The following is a 12,119-nucleotide window of genomic DNA, read 5'->3' as shown; positions in this document are numbered from 1 at the left end:
GTTCCCGGGGCCAAAACACTCAAACGGGCTCAACCCTGCTCAAGGGCTGCGGCCCTAACACCTTGGGTCGCGGCCCCCAGCCACTCCAGGAGCAAGGGCCACGGCGCCCAACACCAAGGGCCACGACGCCCAGCAAAGGCAAATTCTCCCACCTGCTTCTTCGAGCTAGGGCTGCGGCACCCCAAGAACAGGGATGCGACCCCCAACCCAAAGCCATTCCCAAACACGTTTTTCATCATCCCAAACCTCCCAAAAACATGCCTAAACACTTCCAAATCATCAAATCAAAGTTCCCAAGCTTCCCAATGATCCAAAACCATCAAATCCCAAGGCTCAATCGAACCAAAAACTCAACGATTCACAAAACTCAATTCTAAGCTTAGAAACTCTAAAAACTCAAAACTTAGAACTTAGATTACCTTTGATTGGGTTGTTTCTCATCAAATCCTTTGGTCAAGAAGCTTCTAATCTTTCCTAGGATCTCTATGTCTCGATCCTCGCTTGATTCCGACTCCTAGAACTCGAGATTTCTTCGAAAATGCTCCAAACAGTAAAAATGAACTAACGGGAAAGAACGAGAGGTTTTTCTAACGTACGTTCTATCTGACAAGCTACTTCAAGCTTAAGTAACCTCAAATAAAACCTAGTACTCGGGGTCCCGAAAACACTCCCGGGGGTATTATAGTCAAAACTTCCATAATTTCATCATGATCTCAATAACTCCCAATTTATCATCAAATAACCTTCTCATTATCCAATATCCCAATAAAAGACCCCCGTTATGACAAACCCGCTAACTCATAATATAAGACCGTCTCATGCCGAATAGTTCGAATATATCTCCATAATAATGGGATCTCATTCACAAATCACAATATGCACCCAAATATACAAATATACCCTTAACGGGCCAAATTATCAAAACACCCTAATATTCAAATGTGGACCCACATGCATGCATATAACATCATATTATAATATAATTCACATAATCATTTAATGGCATAATTAAACAGTTATGGCCCTCCCGGCCTACTAAACCAGCCATTAAACCGCATTAGGGATTTCGGGGCATTACAGTCGCTTGATCGAATTTGATGAACATCAAATCACCATTCTTTTGAAGATCATGTGTGAAGAAGAACTGCAGTGAAATGTACTTAGATTTATCTCCTTTAAGGTATTATCCTTTTAGTTGAGCAGTGCATGCATCATTATCTTTATAGAGAATTGTTGTTATTTCTTTATCGGGTGATAATCCACATGTTCCTCAAATATGTTGTTTCGTTGATCTCAATCACACATTTTTCCCTTGCCTCATGAATTGCAAGTATCTCAACATGATTTAAAGTTGCCTCGCTAAAAACCTTGTCAGGAAAACCCAGTGGGACAAAACCTGAACTAATGGAAAAAGAGTGCAACACGTATATATCTCCCCCTCATGCATAAATCCATGGTAACTTTCGTGATCAAATATCTCATATGATTTTCATCGTAATATAAATCACCATAACTTTTCTATGATCACAAATTTACTATAACTCTTCTAAAGCATATGTGTATAATGGAATATGAATATTAATCCAACATATTAAATCAATAATATATATAACCTTTTTCATTATCATATCATATCAACAATGTTATAATATGCATCATATTTGTGGATATTCATTATCTATGACTATGTTCAATCCAAAATTTGAAATTTAAATATGATCACATGAATGAATATCTTCGATAATATCAATTTTCATTTGCAATAAAGATAGTACTTTGGGACCATATATTTGTTGCATTCTCGTTACATGTTGATATAATTTTGTATAATTAACAAATTTATGATATCCACTTCAAGAAATTTAGCTAAAATATCACAACTCTTTATCAATTATATTTCTTTTTTAATATTGTTAAAGAACACATATACCTTAATAAATAATTATAATGATGAATATCATTTTCAATTTGTATAATCTTCTGGATATATGCAAGATCTTATTAAGGATCTATAATAAATAAATTTTTTTCTTTTCAATATGCCATGGGAGTTTACAATTTCTAATGGAAACATAATTATAAAATAAATACTATAGTGAAATCAATATCAAACATGTGATATAATATTAACACACATATAAATATAACCATATTTATGATAATAAGTTATTAAACCATCCCATACAATCACAATGATAAAATAACAACTCATATATATACAAGTCTTATCAAAATATATAATATGATAATGATATAAACATACATTCACAACTAAATATTTTTACCTCAATGAAATATGATGACTAGAGTTTTGATGATGATTTTTGATAACAAGATATGATGGCGGCTGAAGTTTGAATCATCAAGTTTAGATTCAATGAATGATTATGGCTAGAGAGCCGTGATAATATTTTTAACCTACAAACAATGGTAGTTAGAGAATCATGTTGATAACGTGTTATAAAACTATTAAGAATACTGAATTATAAAATATAAATAAAAGAAATTGACAGAGAAATAGAGAGATGAAAAGAGAGAGTTAAACTCTTGTGTGTTATTTCAATAGGGGAAGGACCCCTATTTATACAGATACATAAGCTTTAAGGAAATCGGGTAACTACTCTGAATACAATCAAAAATTAATGTTGATATAATACTTTGGGTAACCTAGTGATTCTTCATTATTATGGACATCCATATATATAATATTTATAACATTTTCTATAATATTATATGTTTTAATTATTTAGTTATATAATTATAATTTCGTTTTATATTTTATTTTTAGATTTATATTATAGTGATAAATTATATTTATATTATACTAATAAATTAAATAAATAAAAGTATACATAACAAAAGTAAATAAAAAAATTAATAACTTATTAAATTTAAAATACAAAATGAAATTAATCATAATTAAACAGCAACAATTTTTTTTTTTAAATGTAATGTTTCATTTTCATAATGTAGCAATTTAAGTTAAGTCCATTAATATTTTTTTACTTTATATACAAATATTATTACTTAATTATATATATATATTAATGTTAATGTATAAAATTAATATTTGTTAATAAGTTAAATTATTTATTGATGATTAAAAAGAATAGAAAAAGAGTATATATTTTTTGAAGTGGAATTTGAAGTATTGATTGGAAATAAAATAGTAATTTAAAGTGAAAATGGTGAAAAAATGAAGATAAAATTATAGTAGGAGATGATCTTAATAAAGGAGAAAACTCACTCGATCAAATCTTATCAATTCGACATAAAGTTAACAAATACCCCGTTAAAAATTAAATTGACCATGTTTAGCCATATAAATAATTTTATTAAATTTCTACCCATTTTTTTAGTATAATATATCCAAAATACCCTTCTCACATTCTTCATAATTCTCAACTTCTTGAAACAAAATATTTTGTAGCCAACTTTCAGCCCCAAAAAAATAAATTGAAGTCATTTTAATGTTTTGAGAAAAACGTGGGAGTACAAAAAAATCTATTGACCTAAATGACAATTTCGAAAAATTATGTATTTAAATAAAAAACAAACAAATACAACACCAAACACAAACTCATAATAATTAGAGGAAATTACATTTTATATGAGATTTTTAATAGAGTGTGCAAAAATATGGCTTTTTTCAAAAAAAGTTAATTTATGGCTTTTTTTTAAGAATTTTCACTTTTATAGGTTTATTTTCCCATATTTTTGTATAAAAGTTGGTTTATGCCATAGTTTTACTCTTAATCAAATTTAGAAGGGTATGTTTGTAATTTGATTATTATTTTTTTATGTTATTTGTTTTTTTATATTGTTTTTATATTACTAATTTTATATATATATATATATATATATTTTTTGTTTGTTTTGCAAAAGAAATTTTAATATGAATTATTTTTAAAATTATTATTTATTTATTATAAACATGTTTTTTTAAGATTTTATGTTTTTTTTTTTCAAATCCTGGGTAGGGTAACCAGTTACTTGATTGATCTTAAAAAAAATCCTAGAGCTAGGTTAAATAACATGCATTAGGAGGGGTAACCAGTTACTTAAGAGGGATGACGAGTTACTCATATTATATATGAAAAGAAACATCAAATTTGAAGGAAAAAATGGAAGAACACTTCATTAAAAAAGGAAGAAGAAGTAACTATGATTTTAATAATATAAGTAACTAGTTACCATAAAGAAACCATAAATATACACACACATCAGAACGTGAAAGTAACCAGTTACCCTCAGAAATATACACACTGTTGACTGTGATTTTAGCCAACGACGTAAGAACGTCAACTACGACAAGCCTTCAAGAGAATAATGAACGACAACAGACAGTTTTTATCAATGAAAGTAAATAACACAAGATTTTATAGTGGTTCAGCCCCGATGATCGGTAATAGCCTAATCCACTTAGAGATTTTATTACTGTATTCACACTCAAGATCAGATGAACCAGAGTCAACTGAGTTTCTTCAGTGCAAATATTCCAGAATACAAAAAAGGGTTTCTCTCAAGAACAACCCACTTTCTCTCTCTAGAACACAGATTAACCCTCCATTTTCCAAAAGTCCCCTGACGATCCTCCTAACTCTCTATTTATAGACCTGGGATTCTCAACTGATATCTCCGTTAGATAGGGATATTTCATTATTTACCTAATATTTATATTACAAAATAAATGTTTAAAATACAACTGATCCCTAAATTCGAGTGAGGATTGAGAGATTCCCGGATGCTTGGACCAATTCTCACTGAAGTAGTTTCGGGCGGTTTGACGTAGTCTCTCATGCATGTTGACTACTCTTCAAGCTTTACGTAGGTCAAAGGTGGTATGTGCATGGCTCTCCTCGGACCAAAGATCAGGTACATTTGGCTCTCCTCGGATTAAGGTCGTCCGAGGGTACTTACTTTGCTTCTTACCTCGGGCACATTCGAGGTATACTCCTTCATTGTGTCCGATCGGACACAATGATTGTCTTCTTTGGCTTAAGGTGGTTCAAACCACTCTATTTGACTCCTTCAGTCAAGGTCCGATCGAACCTTGCACTCTCCTCCTCGGACAAGGTGGTCCGAGCCATCTTTCTTGCCATCTCCTTGGAGCAAGATGGTTCAAGGCACTCCCTCAGGCGTCTTGTTCGATCGGGCACAATGCCCCTCTCCTCGGACCTAAATGGTCCGAGCCTCCTTCGTTTAACCAAGGTCCGATCGGACCTTGGACCTTTCTCCTCGAACCAAGGTGGTCCGAGCCACCATTTACATCTCATTGGACCAAAATGGTCCAAGGTACTCCATAAGCATCATGTCCGATCGGACACATCTTTCTTCTCCTCGGACCAACATGGTCCGAGCCTTCCTTTGTTCAACCAAGGTTCGATCGGACCTTGGACTCTTCTTTTACATATCACCACCTTGGACCCAAACGACCCAAGGTACCTCCTATGAGCATGTTCGATCGGACATTGTCCTCTCCTTTTCAACCAAAGCTCGATCGGGCATAGTCATCTCCTTGGAGCAAAATGGTCCAAGGTACCCACAAGCATCATGTCCGATCGGACACAACTTCCTTCTCCTCGGACCAAAGTGGTCCGAGGTATATTTTTCCTCCTCACCTCATTCAAGCCCAAGTGTACCTCTTCCACATCATACCCGATCGGCCATTATGAAGTGAAACTTGAGCCCTGGTCATTCTCTTTGAACTCATTCGAGCCAAGCTTAACAAGAGGTCCCCTAAGCTTAGGTCCGATCGGACCTATTGCTTTTATACTGAACCAAAATTCAAACCTCCCCTTCAACTTCTTGGACTTGGCTCCAATTTAATTACAAGGGTCTTTAAACTGAGGTCTGAGCCAAGCAACCCCCAGTCCAAATATTCTCTTCGATCGGGCGTATTTGGCTTGACTATCTGTCTCATTCCTTAACTGATGTATTGGGCCGTTATTAAGCCAGATCACCCCATTAACTCATGCCATGTGTCAATTTTACTGCCACGTCATTCTTTTCAAATTTTTGGGATAACACACACAAAGAATGTGAAGGTAACCAGTTACCCATTCACGTTTTCAAATTTTTATTAGTTTTATTTCCAAATTTTGGTATTCCTATAAGTGTTACAGTAAAAAGAAAATGCTGAAAAAATTTATTTGAATTTTTGTTACATATAGTGGAAAAAACTATAAAAAAAATTATAATAATAAGAAGAAGAAGAAAAATAATGGAAAAATGAAAAGAAAAAAAATATGAATGAAAAAATTGGTAGAAAAAAAATGAAAGAAGAAAAAAAAAGCTCATATGCGTGAAAAAAGAAAAAAAAATGGAAGGAGAAAATAATAAATACAAAAATGAAGAAAAAATATAATGAAAAAAAAACTGAAAAAATATGAAAAAAAACAATACATATGAAAGAAAAAAATAGATAAATGAATAAAAATGAAAAAAAAATAAGAATAATAAAAAAATGGAAGAAAAAAGAGATTGAGGAAAAATTTGGTAGATAAAAAAAAAGAAAAAGAAAAAAATAGAAGAAAAAACAAGTAAGGAAAAAAAATAATAAAAAAATGATAGAAAAAAAATAAAAATAAAATTTCCTTCAAAATCAAATAAAACATAACTATGATAAAAAAAAATGTGATATTTTCATATTTTAGTTAGCTACTAATTGTGTTTCCCATACTTTAACTTTTTCTTTAATAAATTTCCCATACAAATTAAGGAAAGTATGATTCCCATATTTTTGCACATTGATGGTATAAAAGCCATATTTTTGAAAAATTCCCTAATAATTATGATATTAGTTTATGGGCATGACTACAGTGAGGGCATGACTTTTGCCCCCCACTCATACGGCTATTTTATTAGCCGTGGATCATAAATTTAGGGGCTCTTATTTATTGAGTTGCCACCATGTACCCTGTTAGTAAACTGCCTTCTTCGAGACAAGGCCAATCTCCCAGCAACTAAATGCTCATTACATTCAAAATCATAAACCAGCAATTACAATTATTCTACTTATATGTCTATGCAATTGACACAAGTTCTCAGCAATTGGTTACAACATCTCACTCACTCTCAGTGACCCAGCTTCAGCACGTAGTCCTTCAGCCAACCGGGTCTCACTCGTCCACGCCTGCTCTGAGCCGTCCCTGCCTCTACTCGGTCGAGTGCAACTCCTTCTCCCCTGTTCGGCTTGCTACTTTCTTCAAGCACCTCTTGCCAAGCCGTTCCATTTTCTTCCAGCTAGGCTAGCTCTTGCTCTAGCCTTTTCCTTTGTTCCCGGGCTGCCTCCAAGTTGAGTTGTATTGGGTCTATTGTCTGGGCCTCTCTAACACTACTCCCCCCCTCGAAATCAACCTTGTCCTCAAGGTTGTCCAGCTTGTACATACGAATGAAGGTGTCAAAAATTTCCCAAGTGGCGTCTTCTGGGTTGCTCAAAGACCATTGGACTAAAACCTGCTTTGTTGGTGTATTATTGAGCATTTGAACTCGAGTGGCAATGATAGCTAACAGAAGCATCACTGGTTTGTTAGCTACAGTCTTGTCCGGTAAAGGGAAACAAGTTGGTGGAGGTATGCCTTGATACAGTTTCAACAGGGAGACGTGAAACGTGGGGTGAATCCGACTACCTTGTGGCAGCTTCAAGGTGTATGCGACTGGGCCAGCACGTGCAAGAATTTCAAAAGGGCCAAAGTAACGACGACTAAGTTTCGTATTGAGCCGTTTAGCCACCGTTGACTATCGATATGGCTGGAGTTTCACCAACACGAAGTCACCCAGCTGAAACTCAATATCTCTGCGTTTTTTGTTAGCTTGCTGGCGCATCCGATGCTGTGCTCGCTGTAAATTGTGCTTGAGTTGCTGTAAAATTTCATCCCTTGTCACCAAATCATCTTCTACAGCTTGTATTGTTGTAGCTCCTCGTGTATACGAAGGAATAGTAGGTGGTGTGCGACCATAGACAGCTTGAAAAGGTGTCATACCGATGGCTGAATGGTAGCTGGTATTATAGTGGTACTCGGCCCAAGTTAAGAACTTACTCCACTGTTTTGGGTACTTGGCTGTGAATGCTCTGAGGTACTGTTCAACATAGCGATTGGTGACTTCCGTTTGGCCATCCATTTGAGGGTGGTACACTGAACTCATTTTTAAGGTGGTGCCCATCAATTCAAACAACTTCCGCCAAAAAGCACTTGTGAAGACAGGGTCTCTATCGGAGACAATAGTGCGGGGCATACCATGGAGGCGAATCACCATATGGGAAAAAAGATCAGCCACCTTAGTTGCTGAATAATGGGTCGGTAGAGCGCCAAAATGAGCGTATTTTGTGAACCGATCGATCACTACCAATATATTCGTGACACCAAAGGAATTCGGCAGCCCCACAATAAAGTCCATGGCCAAATCCTCCCAAACGCATTCCGGTATTTCAAGAGGTTGGAGCAAACCGTAAGGAGTTATTGGAGAATACTTGATGGTTTGGCACACCAAACAGGCTGAGACGAATTGGCGCACATCTTTGCGCATACCAAGCCAAAAAAACTTGCGCCTAACCGTAGAAATGTCCTGTCCACCCCTGCATGACCCCCAAAGGGTGTTGCGTGAAATTCAGCGAGTAGTGACTGCTTGAGTGAGGAGTGTTGACTGACGAAAAACTTGTTGCGAAAATAAAGCAGGCCATCTCGGAGCAAATATTGTGTTGCATCTAATTGGCCCTGTTGAAGCTGGTCATGAAGTAGACGGATATCCGGGCAAGTTATGTTTTCTTGGCGGAGCTCGTCCAAAAAATCAAAGCGGCAACTGCTCAAGGCTAAGTGGCACGACCCTAAGGCAGCCTCGTGTTGGGGGGAGAGTGCATCCGCTTCTGAATTCGTTCTACCAGCCTTGTACTCAATGGAAAATTGAAATCCCACTAGTTTTCAAATGAAATGTTGCTGCTCGGGAGTTTGAATAACCTGCGTGAGTAGTTCTCTCAAACTCTTGTGATCGGTGCGGATAGTAAAATGTCTACCCAAGAGATATTGGCGCCATTTAGACACCGCTTCCACGATGGCTCTCATCTCTCGGCTGTAGGCGGAAGCTCCCATAAAGCGAGGTCCAAGTTTCTTGCTGAAATAAGCCAAGGGGTGTCCGTCTTGCATTAATACACCCCCAATGCCCACATTAGAAGCATCGGTTTCAAGCACAAACTCCTTAGTAAAATCTTGCAGTCACAAAACAGGGGTCTCAGTCATGGCTTGTTTTAAGAGGGCAAAGGTCGTGGTCGCTGCCGGGGTCCAATGGAACTTGTCCCGCTTCAATATGTCAGTCAATGGTGCCACCACAATCGCGTAATGGGCCACAAACCTGCGGTAATAGCCTGTAATACCCAGAAATCCACGAAGTTGTTTCAAAGTAGTTGGCTGTGGCCATTTAACCACGGCTGTAATCTTTGATGGATCGGATTGTACCCCCTGTGCAGAAACCAAATGCCCCAAGTACTCTATTTTTTTCTGGAAGAACTGACATTTGCTAGCCTTGGCAAAAAACTGATGGTGACGCAGCGAGTGTAACACGTGCCGAAGGTGTGCAACGTGAGCCTCCTCTATCTCGCTGTAGACCAGAATGTCATAAAAAAAAAACAATAACACAATCTCGTAAAAATGGCCGAAAGACATGGTTCATGGCTGCCTGAAACGTCGAAGGGGCGTTCGTAAGACCGAAAGGCATAACCACAAATTCATAATGGCCATCGTGGGTGCGAAATGCCGTCTTGTGTATATCTCTAGGGTCCATACGAATTTGATGATAGCCTGCTCTAAGATCCAATTTAGAAAAAATCACCGCCTTCCCCAACTCATCAAGGAGTTCGTCAATGATCAGAATAGGAAATCTATCCTTGATGGTGATGCTATTCTCTATAATCCACACAGAAACGCCATGACCCATCCTTTTTCTTTACTAGAAGCACGGGTGAGGAATAGGGGCTGGTGCTAGCTTGAATAATGCCCGCTGTCTGCATTTCATTAACCAACTGCTCCATCACATCTTTCTGAAAATAAGGGTACCTATAAGGCCGTACATTCACTGGCAATGATCCTGGCTGTAAGCGAATCTTGTGGTCCACTGCTCTATAGGGCGGTAGCTGTTTGAGTTCATCAAACACATCAGAAAATTCAGAGAGAAGTCCCTTACCCAGCGATGAAAATGTAGCTTCTAGCTCTGTCAACTCAGGTGCCCTCGAGTTTTTGTGTCCTCCATTACAGCCATCAGTGTATACAGCCCCCGGACCTATCCATCACGCAAGAGGGTGGTGAACTGAGAATAGGATAATTGGTGCGGAGACACGTCCTGTGATCCGGCCAGCTTCACTACACTACCTTGCCAAGAAAACTCCATCGTTAAGGCTTTATGGTCATGTATACAAGGGCCCAGAGTCTGTAACCATTGCATACCCAGTACAACATCAAGACCGTAGATCGGCAGGATGTATAAATCAACAACAAACAGATGCCCCTGCAAAACCAGCTCAACACCCCGACACAACTTTGAACATATCAGAAAATTTCCGTTACCCATATATACTTTAAACCGTTTCGTTTCCTCCCATGGCAAACGCAACTGAGTAGCCAATGATTCCTGAATGAAATTGTTATTGCTGCCGGTATCAATCAGCACTTCAAGCTTTTCTTCCCCCTGTTTGGCCTGTATCCGAAAAATCCGAGGATTAGCTGAGTTTGATAAGGCATTCAAGCTAACCTCATCGACATTATTGTCGTCCCCATCAGTTGTCTCTTCCTCCTCCGGTGAGAGTAGTGTATCGTTATCTTCATCCGTACCACATAAAACCAAAACCCGATTCTTACATTTGTGACCGAAAATGTATTTCTCATCGCAAGTGAAACAGAGGCCACGCTCTCGTTTATCCCGCATCTCAGACGGAGTCAATCGTTTAATGGGAAGAGGCGCTGCGGCTTGCTTAGCTCCCGACAATGATTGGGTATTGGAGTGGGTTCCAGTAGGAACGGTGAAACCTGGTCCACTGCTCGGTGACCCCAAATTCTGCCCCTGTTTAGGCAGCCACCCCGAACGAGTATTGCTCGTCCGTGAACAATTCACCATATCATCATTCTGATCTTCAAATAGTTGCGCTTTGGCCATGGCATCCGCTAAATCACAAGGCCGAAAGATTAGTAATTCACGGCGAATCTCAAGCTTCAAACCCCACACAAAGAAGTTTAAATACATCTGCTCCGAAACCCCAGTAATCTTCGTCATAAGCGCCTCAAATTCAGCTCTGAATTGAGATGCCCGCCCTGTCTGTGTCAGCTTAGCTATACGCCCCAATGGATCATCATAAATTGAAACTCCAAATCGCATCCGTAAAGCTTGAATGAATGAATCCCAATCTGCAAAACCGCCTCCCTTCTCCATCCACTGGAACCAAGTTGATGGTGTTCCATCTAAATGAAAAGCTACCACCGAGAGCCTTAATGTAGTATCGACCCTATGAAGATCAAAAAATTTATTGATCTTATAAATCCAGTCATCCACCTCACTGCCATCGAATCTCGGTACCTTGACCCTTAACGACTTGAGGATTGAATTCACCTCACGGCAATCGGTTTCGGCATCTGAGCGTCTACCCACTGATCGAGTCGGCAATGGAGCTGTGCTGTTCTCACCGCCGTGGTCTGGCGACAATGGAGGCGAAACGTGCGACAGGCGCTCGTCGAGTATCGCACGGAGTTCCTCCATCTGCAGTGTGGCTCGTTGCTCCAGCTTCTGGTCCAATTCTTTGCTCAGATTTTGGAACAGTTGCACAATGTCTTCGTTCTTCATCCTGAGAAAAGATGAAGTCAATGGAAGCACCAATGTTAGTAAACTGCCTTCTTCGAGACAAGGCCAATCTCCCATCAACTAAATGCTCATTACATTCAAAATCATAAACCAGCAATTACAATTATTCTACTTATATGTCTATGCAATTGACACAAGTTCTCAGCAATTGGTTACAACATCTCACTCACTCTCAGTGACCCAGCTTCAGCACGTAGTCCTTTAGCCAACCGGGTCTCACTCGTCCACGCCTGCTCCGAGCCGTCCCTGCCTCTACTCGATCGAGTGCAGCTCCTTCT

General features: G+C 38.3%; 1 protein-coding gene across 1 annotated transcript; it reads right to left on the bottom strand.

Moving 5' to 3' along the window:
- Nucleotides 1-9,892: 9,892 nt before the first annotated feature.
- On the bottom strand, nucleotides 9,893-11,898 carry LOC133785787 (uncharacterized). Its single transcript, XM_062225003.1, has 2 exons — nucleotides 10,437-11,898; nucleotides 9,893-10,272 (listed from the first exon to the last, which is right to left on the bottom strand). The coding sequence occupies exons 1-2, from the start codon at nucleotides 11,896-11,898 to the stop codon at nucleotides 9,893-9,895; spliced, it is 1,842 nt and encodes a 613-aa protein (XP_062080987.1).
- Nucleotides 11,899-12,119: the final 221 nt, after the last annotated feature.

Source organism: Humulus lupulus, chromosome 6 (genome assembly GCF_963169125.1).
Source record: "Humulus lupulus chromosome 6, drHumLupu1.1, whole genome shotgun sequence".
In the NCBI taxonomy this organism is placed as follows: Eukaryota; Viridiplantae; Streptophyta; class Magnoliopsida; order Rosales; family Cannabaceae; genus Humulus; species Humulus lupulus.
Note: the sequence above shows the minus strand (reverse complement) of the source record. Positions and strands in the feature narration are given on the sequence as shown.